The sequence below is a fragment of the Arvicola amphibius genome, chromosome 3 (assembly GCF_903992535.2).
Source record: "Arvicola amphibius chromosome 3, mArvAmp1.2, whole genome shotgun sequence".
Classification (NCBI taxonomy): domain Eukaryota; kingdom Metazoa; phylum Chordata; class Mammalia; order Rodentia; family Cricetidae; genus Arvicola; species Arvicola amphibius.
This window is the reverse complement of record NC_052049.1, coordinates 165,499,435-165,511,911: the sequence shown is the minus strand read 5'-3', so window position 1 is coordinate 165,511,911 and position 12,477 is coordinate 165,499,435. Positions and strand designations below refer to the sequence as shown.

At 43.1% G+C, this 12,477-nt stretch overlaps 1 protein-coding gene across 1 annotated transcript; it reads left to right on the top strand.

Moving 5' to 3' along the window:
- Positions 1 to 330: 330 nt before the first annotated feature.
- Positions 331 to 11,771, top strand: Faim (Fas apoptotic inhibitory molecule). The gene is made up of 4 exons (XM_038323845.1): positions 331 to 456; positions 2,981 to 3,209; positions 7,810 to 7,859; positions 11,622 to 11,771. The coding sequence occupies exons 1-4, from the start codon at positions 346 to 348 to the stop codon at positions 11,769 to 11,771; spliced, it is 540 nt and encodes a 179-aa protein (XP_038179773.1). The 5' UTR covers positions 331 to 345.
- Positions 11,772 to 12,477: the final 706 nt, after the last annotated feature.

Genomic DNA, 12,477 nt, shown 5'->3' with positions numbered 1-12,477 from the left:
CGGTGTGTATTATGAAGTATGTGTGGAGGTTGGAGGACAACTTTGTGGAGTCGTCTCTCTCCTTCCACACTTGTGTTGGCCCTAGGGGTCAAACTTTGATCATCAGGCTTGCATAGTAAGTGAGAGAGTGAGAGAGAGAGGTGGGGAGGGAGGGAGGAAGGGAGGAAGGGAGGGAGGGAGGGAGAGAGGGAGGGAGGGAGGGAGGTAGAGAGGAATGAAGGAAGGAAGGAAAAAAGAAAAAAGAAATCTGTTATTTTCATCTCGAGAGGATTAATTGGCTCCCATTTTAGCCCATTTTAATGACTTTATTTTTATTTCCTTTGCCCTCTTTATAGCCCAGGGAAAATGTCAGATATTGTAGCTATTTGGGACGTTATTTTAAGTGATGGAATCCACAAGATTGAGTTTGAACATGGGACCACATCAGGAAAACGAGTCGTATATGTGGATGGAAAGGTAGGAAAACATAATGAGACTGTAAACTATGCTACAGAGAACTCATACTCCCTCCTCTCTCCCTCTTTCTTTGAGACGGGGTCTTCCTGTGGATCTCCTAATAACTTGCTGTATAGACAGGACTGATCTAGACCTCATAGAGAACCTCCTGTCTCTCACTCCCTAGTGCTGGGATTAAAAGGTTGCAAGACTACAGCACCTTGTTTTCTTAAGCTTTTTTTATTTGTTTGTTTGCTTGTTTGTTTTACTGGGTAAGGATGTTTTGCCTGTCTGAAGGCAGGCGTACCACATGTGTGTCTGGAATCCTCTGAGGACAGAATAGGGTATCAGATCCCTTGAGCCTGCAGTTACAGACAGTTGTGAGCTGCCATGTGGGTACTGGGTATTGAACCTGGGTCCTCTGGAAGAGCAGTAAGTACTCTTAACATGGAGCCATCTCTTCAGCCCTGAAGCTTGGTTTTATTGGTGTAGCTTCTTCATATATAAAATCAGGGCTTTGTTTTTCTGACAGCGGTTATGTTTTTCACCTATTTATTTTTCTGTATAAAGCAATCCAGTGGTAGTTACAGAAGGATACAAGAATATGAAATCTGGTATTTAAACTTAAAATGACCTTTTCTTTTCAGACTGGGTCTAAGTAGCACTGGCTGTCCTAGAACTCACTGTATACACAGGCTGGCCTTGAACTCACAGGGATTCACCTTCATCTGCCCCCCAAGTGCTGGGATTAAAGTTATGCGCCACCACACACAGAAAAATTACTTAAAAACTTTGATATTATGAATTCATAAAGTACAAACGACATTGCGCTTTGATCATTTCCTAGTGTTTTATTGCTTTGAAGAGACATTATGACCGAGGCAACTCTTATAAAAGAAAGTGTTTAGTTAGGGCTTGCTTACAATTTCAGAGGTTTAGTCCATTATCAACATGGCAGAAAGCATGGCAGCAGACATGGCAGGAATGGTGCTGGAGAAGCCGCTGAGAGTTCTCAGATGATCCACAGACAGTAGGAAGAGAGAGTGAGCCACCAGGCCTGGCATGAGCTTTTGAAACCTCAAAGCCCACCCCCAGTGACACACTTCTGTAGTAAAGAGGACACTTGTTTGTTTCCCAGCCGCCTGGCTGCTCAGACCTGAAATAATCACACAGAAACTCTATTATTTAAATCACTGCTTGACCATTAGCTCTAGCTTCTTATTGGCTAACACTTGGATCTTAATTTAACCCATCTCCATTGATCTGTGCATCACCACAAGGTCACGGCCTACCAGCAAAGTTTCAGGGTGTCTGTCTCTGGTGGCAGCTCCCGGACTTCTCTCTGACTCTGCCTTCTTCCTCCTAGCATTCAGTTTAGTTTTCCCCACCTCGCTAAATTCTGCCCTGCTATAGGTTCAAAGCAGTTTCTTTATTCATTAATACTAACCACAGCATACAGAGGGGGAAATCCCACATCACACTTCCTCAAACCAGGCCACATGTCCTTTGTTTGCTTTGTTTTGTGCTGTTTTGTTTGTTGAGACAGGGTTTCCTCTGTGTAGCTTTGGAGCCTGTCCTGGAACTCACTCTGTAGACCAGGCTGGCCTCAAACTCACAGAGATCTGCCTGCCTTTGCCTCCTGAGTCCTGGGATTAAAGGCAGGTGCCATCACCACCTGGCAAGGCCATACTTCCTAATTCTTATAATATTTTCCACCCATCTCAAGCACATTGAAGTTATTATTTCTTTTTTTTTTCTTTCTTTTTTTTTTTTTTGGTTTTTCAAGACAGGGTTTCTCTGCAGCTTTTTTAGAGCCTGTCCTGGAACTAGCTCTTGTAGACCAGGCTGGCCTCGAACTCACAGAGATCCACCTGCCTCTGCCTCCCGAGTGCTGGGATTAAAGGCGTGCGCCACCACCGCCTGGCGAAGTTATTATTTCTTACATGTTATATATTAAAGTTTCCCTGGAATCCAACATAAGTGTCACCGCCTCTTTATGTTACTACACTGGGCACCAAGTTTCCAGGACACGCTATGCTAGGTCCAGAACTTCCATTCAGTTTTACCCAGCATACACTCACAAACACTAACATCCTTAGTTTAGCCAAACAGACACATAAAATTAACCTGTAGGTAGCCCTTGGGTGACCTACGTGTCCCTTTTAATATGTCATCATTTTAATGTAGCATAGCTCTTTTACTTTTGGATCTAAGGTTTATTCAACTTTATGAGTTTTATCCTGAATATTATCCTTAATCACACCTCAATGAGTCCTTTATACCTCATGAATTACTGGATCGTGAACTCTCTTAGCTAACATTTCAAAGATTATTCAGCCTTTTAGGAATTCTGTCATATTCTGTCATATTCCTTTATGCTGTGAAGAGAGTCAGATTCTTTTTATCCCCATTCCTTCTCATGCTTTGAATTTCATGTTTGAAAGTGATGAATGAAAAATATAGACAATAAAATGTGTGAAGAAAAACAGTTAAACTTCCCCCCCCCCCGTGTGTACCTTTTAACCTATTTTATTTTGTCATCTAGGAAGAGATAAGAAAAGAGTGGATGTTCAATTTAGTGGGCAAAGAAACCTTCTTCATTGGAGCTAGAAAAATCAAAGCCACCATACGTATACTTCCTGTCAAAAGTTATGTTTTGAAATATATTCTGGAAATTGAGGGGAAAAGCTTCAAGAAGTATGTGGAAAACAGAGCAAAGACCACCAACACCTGGGTACTGCACTTGGATGGCGAGAACTTTAGAATCGTTTTGGGTGAGTCAGGGCTGTTTTTGTAGAATTTTTTTTAGATTTATTTATTCATTATGTGTACAGCATTCTGCCTGCATGTATCACTGCAGGCCAGAAGAGGGCACGAGATCTCATTACAGATGGTTGCAAGTCACCATGTGGTTGCTGGAAATTGAACTTAGGACCTCTAGAAAAATAGCCAGTGCTCTTAACCTCTAAGCCATCTCTCCAGCCTCTGAATTTTTTTAATTAAAACTTCATAAAATACATTCTGCAATATATTCTGATAAATGGTTTCTCCTCCTCAGTCTTCTCTCAGATCCTCCCCACCTCCCCACCCACCCAATGCCATGCTTTTTGAATCTCTTTAGAAAACAAACAGGTAAATTTTTAAAAAGCAAACAAAGCAGAATTTAAAAACTGGAAAAATCACAAGAAACATACGCACACAGAGACACACAAACAAAATCAATGAAAACACAAAATTGGAACCCCTAATATACAAGCAAAAGACCTATAAGATTTTTTCAAAAACCCAGACAAAGCAATATGATAAAATAAATCTATAAGCACACCACTGAGTGTGTTTTGTGTTGGTCACTGTTGCTGGGTATGGGGCCTGCCCATAAGTGTGGTTTCTAGAGCCAGTGAAACTTCACTGGGAGAAAACTGAGTTTCTTTCTTTGTCAGCACTTGTCAGTTGGAAATCACTTCCTGTTTAGGGATGGGAAATTGTGTCTCCTTCCCCCTCTCAGCTCTGTCACCCCATTTAGCTTGAACCCACACAGACCATATTATATTTTTATAGTGACTATCCAATTGTTCTTTCCATAGAGTTAAGTGAGAGATTTGAATAGGAGAAAAATTACTTCCATGTGAGCAAGTCATCATTCAATATTTAATCAACACTCAAGGTTTTGTTTTGTTTGACAGAAGAATAATTTATTTTTACATAAACATGTGAAGATTTTTTTATTTCTCTCATTATTTAACAAGGAAAGATGTTTAAAGAAAATTTTAAAAACAAAACATAGAGCAGAAGATGTAGGGTGGCGGTACACCACCTGCCAAGCATGTGCCAGGCCCTAAGTCTGATCCCCAGTTTCAAGATGAAAGCAAAAGCAAAATCATTCCCCCCAAAACAAGAAAACTGGAAAAAAACAGAAAAAAATGAACAAAATCAAACATATACACATAGGCAGTAATACATATATATGTACACATGCAATTACATGTGTACATATATACTTGGGTGCTCAGAAATGCTGAAATGGGTTTGCAGATAGATGGGAAACTATTTGGTGTCAACAGAGATTTAACCCACTAGAGGGTGAGATTCATTTGTATTTCTATGAACAAGAGTTAGTTTCAGTACTATCATTATTATAAAATTGTGAACCATCTCAAGGCTAAAAGGTGGAGGTGGCAGTAAAGAAGACAGTAACACAGAATAGGAGGAACTGGGAGACAGGGGCCAGCAGTTAAGAGCACACACTTTTCTCTCAGAGCTCAGATCCCAGCACCCACATCTAGTGGCTGGAAACCACCTGTACCTCTAGAGCTAGGAACTGGCCATCCTCATCTGGCTTCCTAGGGCACTTACACTCCTGTGCACATACTCACAAACAAATGCATACACTTAATGAAAAAAATTAAATTAAAAAAAGGTTACAGCCAGGCCTGGTGGTGCACATCTTTAATCCCAGCGACAGGAGGCAGAGGCAGGAGGATCTCTGAGTTCAAAACCAGCTTGGTCTACATAGAGAGTTCCAGGACACCCAGGATCTGTTTTGAGAAACAAAATCAAAAGACAAAAAGGTTTTAAAAGTTAGAAATGTAAGGTTTATTAGTAAGATAAGATTTTAGGCAGGTGGTGGTGGCACATGCCTTTAATCCCAGCACTCAGGAGGCAGAGGCAGGTGGATCTCTGTGAGTTCGAGGCCAGCCTGGTCTACAGAGTGAGTTCCAGGACAGTTAGAGCTGTTACAGAGAGAAACCCTGTATCAAAAAAACAGAGAGAGGGGGGGGGGAGGGAGGGAGGGGAGGGAGGGAGGGAGGGAGGGAGGGAGGGAGGGAGGGAGGGAAGCCATCAATTCCAGCTAAAGGAGATTTTTTTAAAAAGTGTTGTCCTGTTTTCTCTTCTGTTATGATCAAAACTGTGACCCAAAGCCACATGAGGAAGAAAGGTGGTTTCTTTTAGCTTACAGGTTATAGTCCATCTTGACAAAAGTCATGCCAGGAACTCAAGTCAGGAACCTGGAGGCAGGAATCATGGAGAAGCACTGCTTACAGGCTTGCTCTCTCAGCTCCTTCTTCCACATCCATCCTAACACAGACCAGTCGGATCTAGAAAATTGAGGCTCTCTCAGACAACTATAGGCGTGTCAAGTTGGCAGCTGACGTTAACTAGGACAAATGTATGTGTCATCTATATGGTGTGCATGATGTATATGTAATATGTGTACATGTGCACATTATGTGTGAGGCTCTCGGGTACCATGTAGAGGTCAGAGGACAGCCTTGGGTGTGGGTCCTGGCCTTCCATCTTGTTTGAGACAAGGTCTCTTTATTGGTTGCTATTGATACAGCAGGCTAGCTAGCACACAAGCTTTAGGGGATTCTCCTGGCTCTGAATCCCATCTCACCATAGGAGGATGGAGACTAAATGCCCAAGACACCCACTGGAGCTTTATGTGGGATTCCAACTCAAGTTCCTATGCTTGCTTGGTGACTGTTTTACTAGCTGATCCGTCTCTCCTACCCAGTAGGATTTTTAAAACTAGCCTCCTCACGTCTAGTCTTCCTACTTCTGTTCCCATCACTAAATCAAATTTACTATGATCATGTTAGTTCTCTGATTCATCTATTTAGATCATATTTGTTAACTATCTCGAAAATAGCAGTTAGTCTACCAGTACCAGGTACTGAGAATGCACAGATATCTATGCCTTTCCATTCCATTGTTAAACTGAAGGCTAGCAAATAGCTTTCCTTTATTAATTCTTAAAAACTTCTAGATTAGGGGGCTGGAGAGATGGCTCAGAGGTTAAGAGCATTACCTGCTCTTCCATAGGTCCTGAGTTCAATTCCCAGCAACCACATGGTGGCTCACAACCATCTGTAATGGGGTCTGGTGCCCTCTTCTGGCCTGCAGGCATACACACAGGCAGAATATTGTATACATAATAAATAAATAAATAAATAAATTCTAGATTAGCATACAAAGTATTAGATATCATTGTGGCAACTTTGAACAAAGTGGCTCTTTGTTCATTGTGTGTTTTGTTTTGTTTTTTTGAGCTATGTAGCTCTAACTGTCCTGGAACTCACTTTGTAGGCCAGGCTGGCTTCAAACTCAAAGATCTGCCTGCCTCAGCCTCCTAAATGTTGGAATCAATGGCATGTGCCACCACTACCTGGCTGAAAAAAGTGACTTTTTAAAAAGTTTATTTGCTTTTATTTTATGTGTACGTGTGAGTGTCTACATTTATGTATTTGTGCTACTTGCATGCCTAGTACCTGTTGAGACCAGAAGAGGACACCATATCTGATACTAAAGTTATAAGCCACTATGTGGATGCTGGAATAGAAACCTGGGTCCTCTACAATAGCAGCAAGCGTTCCTAACTTCTCTTCAGTGCCCCACCTCTACCCCTTTGAGGCAGAGTCCCACTGTGTAGTCCAGACTGATTTCAAAGTCATAGAGATTTAAGAGATTCGAACCGATCTACCTCCCAAGTGCTGGGGTTAACAAGCAGCTTTTTAAAAAATTATTATTTAATGAAAAAAGTTTATCAAGCCAACTATCAAAGGTAGTTCATGCCTATAATCATACTACTCAAGAAGTTGAAGCAGAAATATTGGTTGCAAGTTTGAGGTCAGTTTGCTCTACATAGTGAGCTCCAGGACACCCTATACTTCAGAATAAGAATAAGAGGACGGGTGAGAAGGAAGAAGAGGGGAGGGGGGAGGGGGGGGGGGGGGAAGGGGAAGAGAGGGGAGGGGAGAGGGGAAGGGAGGGGAGGGGAGAAGGAAGGGAAGGGGGAGGGGAGAGGGGAAGGGAGGGGAGGGGAGAAGGAAGGGAGGGAGAGGGGAGGGGGGAAGGAAGGGGAGGGGAGGGGAGAAAGAACATGAGGGAAGGGGAGGGGGGAGGGGGAGAAATGAGGGAAGGGGAGGGGAGGGGAGAAAGGAGGGAAGGGGAGGGAGGGGGTTGCCCCTGGAAATATAGTTCACTTGATAGAGTGCTTGCCTAGAATTCAGGAAGCCCTGAGTCTGAGTTCTACCATGACACATAATACACTGGTTTATTATGGCACATGACTTAGTCCCAGAGAGATAGAAACAGAGGATCTGAATTTCAAGTCATCATCCAGCCCTTGCCTCCTGAGTGCTGGAGGTTACCAGGCATGGGCCGCCAAGCCCAGGTTTTTCTTTTCCTATTTGGGGTAGATAGTCCAGCTGGCGGGGGCACTTACCCTCTTCTGGCCTCTGTGGGCACTTGACACACATGTGGTACACAGACATGTATGCAAGCAAAACACCCTTACACATACAAATTAAAATAAATACAAAAGGTTAACTTTGGATATAGAATTATAACATTTCAATGTTGTTACTTTTACAGAAAAAAACACTATGGATGTGTGGTGCAACGGTAAAATAATAGAATCAGCGGTAAGTCAGCCTTTAATTATTCCGAGTGTGTGTGTATAAATGACCAAATGTTACTGCATTTCCTTATTCTAGGACTTTTTTCCCTATGTAGCTTAGGCTAGACTCAAACTCAATTCTCTCGCCTTAGCCTACTCAACATTGGTGTTGCAAGTATGAACCGCCACAACCAAGTTCTAGTTCTGGTGATTCTATAATTAACCAAGGTAATCTTAGTAAAACCAAAAAGTGTAGGAATTGTCTTTTACTCTAAGTTCTGAAAATCTTTGCCAGACAGTTCCTGGGGCAGTGAGAGTCTGGAGACAACCTGCAGTCTGAGCTGGCACAGCCACACATGTCACCTTGTCTCTGCTGGTTAGGCTTTTATCCTGAAAAGTGTTCACATTAAAAAAGTTCCTTCCCCAAGAGCTGGTGTCCTCCGGGGTTTGTTCCCCTAGAAATTGTAGAAGGAAGCGGCGGGGCTGCGTCCTGCCACCCGGCCGCCGGCTAGCTTTACACCCGAAATAATTACACGGAAACTGTATTCTTTTAAACACTGCCTGGCCCATAGTTTCAGCCTCTTATTGGCTAATTCTCATATCTTGCTTTAACCCATATTTAGTAATTTATATAGCACCACGAGGGGTGCCTTACCAGGAGAGATCTTAACCTGCATCCATCTTGGAGAGAAGCATGGCGGCTGCATATAGCGACTGCCTGAAGCATCTCCCCAACTCCTGCTACCCAGCATTCTGTTATGTCTACTCCGCCTACCTAATTTTCTGTTCTCTTAAAGGGCCAAGGCAGTTTTCTTTATTAATAATGAAAGTAACACATAGACACTCCTCCATCAAGAAATCACATGTAGCAGTCCCCTGGGTGCTGATGATATATGAATTCTAGCTTTCAGCCCTCTGCCCTGCCAGCGCTGCCAGCGCTGATGACCGCAGATCACACTTGGGTAGGAAGGCTTTGCATATAATATCCTCAAAGCCACGGCACTTTTCCAAAAGTGAGGGGTTTTATTTGTTTGTTTTTTAAGAAGCAGTGCTGTGCACAGTGTCAGACAATATGGAGGTAGACAACAAAGGGCATTGTCACAAATGCCAGACATGAGCAGAATCTGTAGACCAGTATTGCAAAGGCCTAGCTCTCTGTTCTGCTCACCCTTTCCCGTTACAGGGTCTAGTTGCTCCCACTCCAGGAGGAAGGAAGGGGGTGAAGGTGCTGAGAGAAAATGTTGTTTAGGGGGGAGCTACTCAGTTGATCACCTCCAATCTACTCGATCTCATAACCGTCTGTCTGAGGAGGTAGAAATCAGCAGTAGCAAAGGTGTTTTCATTTTGTTTGTTTGTTTGTTTGTTTTTGTTTTTTGTCGTGGGGCGGCAGTTCAAGACAGGGTTTCTCTGTGTAGCTTTGGAGCCTGTCCTGGAACTTACTCTGTAAATTAGGCTGGCCTTGAACTCACAGAGATCTACCTGCCTCTCCTGGGATTAAAGGCATGAGCTACCAGCGTGTTTTCGTTTGTTAAGCCTGGCAGATGTAACCTGGTCTCTTAGGCTTTATCTCCAGAATGTAAGGCCTTCCCCGGAATAAACCTGCTGAGAGAAGTCTTGTTCCTGCAGAGGCCCAGAGAGTTCTCCAGGCCCATATGGCCCCTGTAGAAGAGTGGTCATCACCATGTGTGTGGTCAGGTGCCTGCTGTGGGCTAACCACATAGACCTAGTGATCCTTCTTCTTCACGCCTCCCCTGGAAGTCTCTAGATAGTCAGCACGTTGCAGTCACATTCCCTCCACTCTCAAGGAGTTCTCAAGAACAACTGAAAAGGCTGTTCTATGGCATTAGTGACATGTTTTTAAGGGCTGGGAATGTCGTTGAGTACTTGACATTGAGTGTTGTAGAACACTCACCTAACCTGTGTAAGCTTCAGGGTTCCACACCTACCCCTGAGGGAAAAGTGGTTTGAAATAAGGTAAAAATCACATTCACCCACTATGTCTCCGTTCCTTAGTAACAAACAGGAAACCAGTGTGAAAAACAGTCCTTTGTAATCCGGTTGTCCCCTTCTTGTAACTATAACCCAGTTGCAGAGCAGAGTGGACAGTGAGCTAGCCCAGCAGCCTGCCCCCATCCTGCCCCTGGCTGTACAAAAGCAAATAGTATCACTCACATTATGCTTGTCAAGAAGCAGCTTACTGGGATTGTGTGGTTAACCCTTGTCCTAACCTTCAAAGGCTTTTCCCAAGCATCAGTGTTAACGGGGTAAGGATCTCTGCACCCAAAGGTGTACCTGGGTCAGTATTCAGTGCATCTCCCTTCCCTTCTAATGCTCTATCTGCTTGGTCTCCAGGATGCTCACAGTCAAGGGGTGTGGCCGGGGGGGGGCGGTGGAGGAGGGTGCGTGTGTATTTTGTTTGTCCAAGTTTCCAGTGCTGGAACCAGACCCAGTGTGTTAAGCATGTTAAGTGAGCTCCCTAGTGTGAAGGCTTTGATCACGGTTTCCTTGATCTGTCCTCTAAGGCCTCCTCAACCTTCCTGATGCTTCAGCCCTTTAACACAGATCCTCAGGTTGTGCTGACCCCTAACCATAAAATTATTTTTTGTAGCTACTCCCTAACCATAATTTTGTTACTGCTATGAATCATAATGTAAATCTCTGTGTTTTCCAATGGTCTTAGACAACACCCTCCCTCCCCTCATGGGGTCGCGACCCACAGGTTGAGAACTACGACTCTAAGGCTCTTCTCTCCCCCCCCACCCACTGTTTCTATCTCCTTTCTGGAGATTGGTGCTGTTGAGCAGAGATAGAATGTGAACCAAGAGTATTATTAAGTCTCATGTGTGATTTTAACATTTCAGCAGGCATGCTAAAAAAATTAAAGTTAATTAATTCTAATGTTTAATTTAAACCAAAGTATCAAGACTATTAAGCCGAGGATGGAGACTCCTATCTGCAAACTCAGCATTTGGCTGCGGGGAGCACCGGAGCACTGAGGCAGGACATTTACCATGAGTTCCAGGGTGGCATGGACTGCATACTTAAATTAGAAGTCAGCCTGGGCTACAGAATAAGATTCTAGTTGGAAAAACAAAAGGAAGGAATTCTCATCTAACATGTAATCAACAAAAGAAACTACTAGTGAGCTATGTACATGCATAGGTTCCCACTGGGCTTCAGATCAGGTATGTATTTTAAACTTAGGATGTGGATCTCATTGCTAAGTACACATATTACAGGTGCTTGATAGTGGTGTCTGGTTTTCATTACTAAGTGTGTATTTATTTATTTTTTTTTTTACAAACCACCTAATACCCCCCAAAGGAAGCAGGATTTTGAACTGGTTGAGAGCAGTCTCCTTGCAGAGTGCACTTTCAAGCCACCTACCTCTGTTTCTTATCTGTCAAGTGGGCACAAGAGTACTTCTATCACGGTCATCGTCGTGGTAGAATTAAGTGGAGGCAAGAGGATCAGGAGATTACAGAACGCACTCAGTAGACCAGGTTGGCCTCAAACTCAGTGAGTTCTGGCTTAACCTAAACGTGGCTACAGAGTAAGAACTTGTTTCAAAAATCAAAACAATTAGTGAAAAAGAAGAAAGAAATAAACTCTTGATTTATAACAGAATCATAAAGTTTTGTAAACATAAGCTTTAAGCTCTAAGTCTGCGACGCTTAAGTTTTACCAACACATTATTACTTCATTCTACCACTAGTGATTTTAGACAATGTTACTGCTCCAACAAGGCAATTTCTGGACACTGATGCTTCCTCCCTTACTGTCCTAGGGCGAGTTTGTAGACGATGGGACCAAAACACACTTCAGTATTGGGAACCACGACTGTTACATAAAAGCCGTCAGCAGCGGGAAGAGAAGAGAAGGGATCATCCATACACTCATTGTGGACAACAGGGAGATCCCAGAGGCCTCTCAGTGACTGCTTCTTAATGAGTTCTGGGCTGAAGAGGTGACGTCAGGACTTACCGTGGTAATTAAATGTGTTCACGCTGTACATATCGGTAGATTTAATCCGCAATGTTTTTATTTTTATCTTTTGTTACTCGAAACTGTCATATTCCAATGGTCAGAAAGGAAATGATGCGGAATATAAATTATGTGGAATTTAAAAATAAAAAGTTTTAAACTTTTTATTTCTCTTATATCTGAGTACATGCTTGCATGCCACAGTGCATATATGTTGGTCAGAGAGAGCTTTCGGAGTTGGTTCTCTCCTCTACCGTGTGGCTTCTGAGGGTTGAACTCAGGCTGACAGGCTTGGCTGCAAGCTTCCACTGAGCCATCTTGCTGCCCATAATTCATCTCATAAGTGATGTAAAAATGCTTTAAACTTAAATGGAAAATAATATAGAGGCCCAAATCAAGGACATTGCGCACCCTGTAAAATAAAATCTGTACCGTATCCATGTGTTTCGACAAATGAACATGTCTTCATGTTTTTCTCTCCTGTGCAGACAGGTTGCCTCTACATTAAAGCGGATGGTTAATAATGATATATCCAGGGGTTTGTCGTTGTTATTTTGGATTTTAAAGACAGGGTTTCTCTGTGTAGCCCTGGCTGTACCAGAACTCACTCTGTAGACCAGGTTGGCCTCAAACTCAGAGATCTGCCTGCTTCTGCTTCC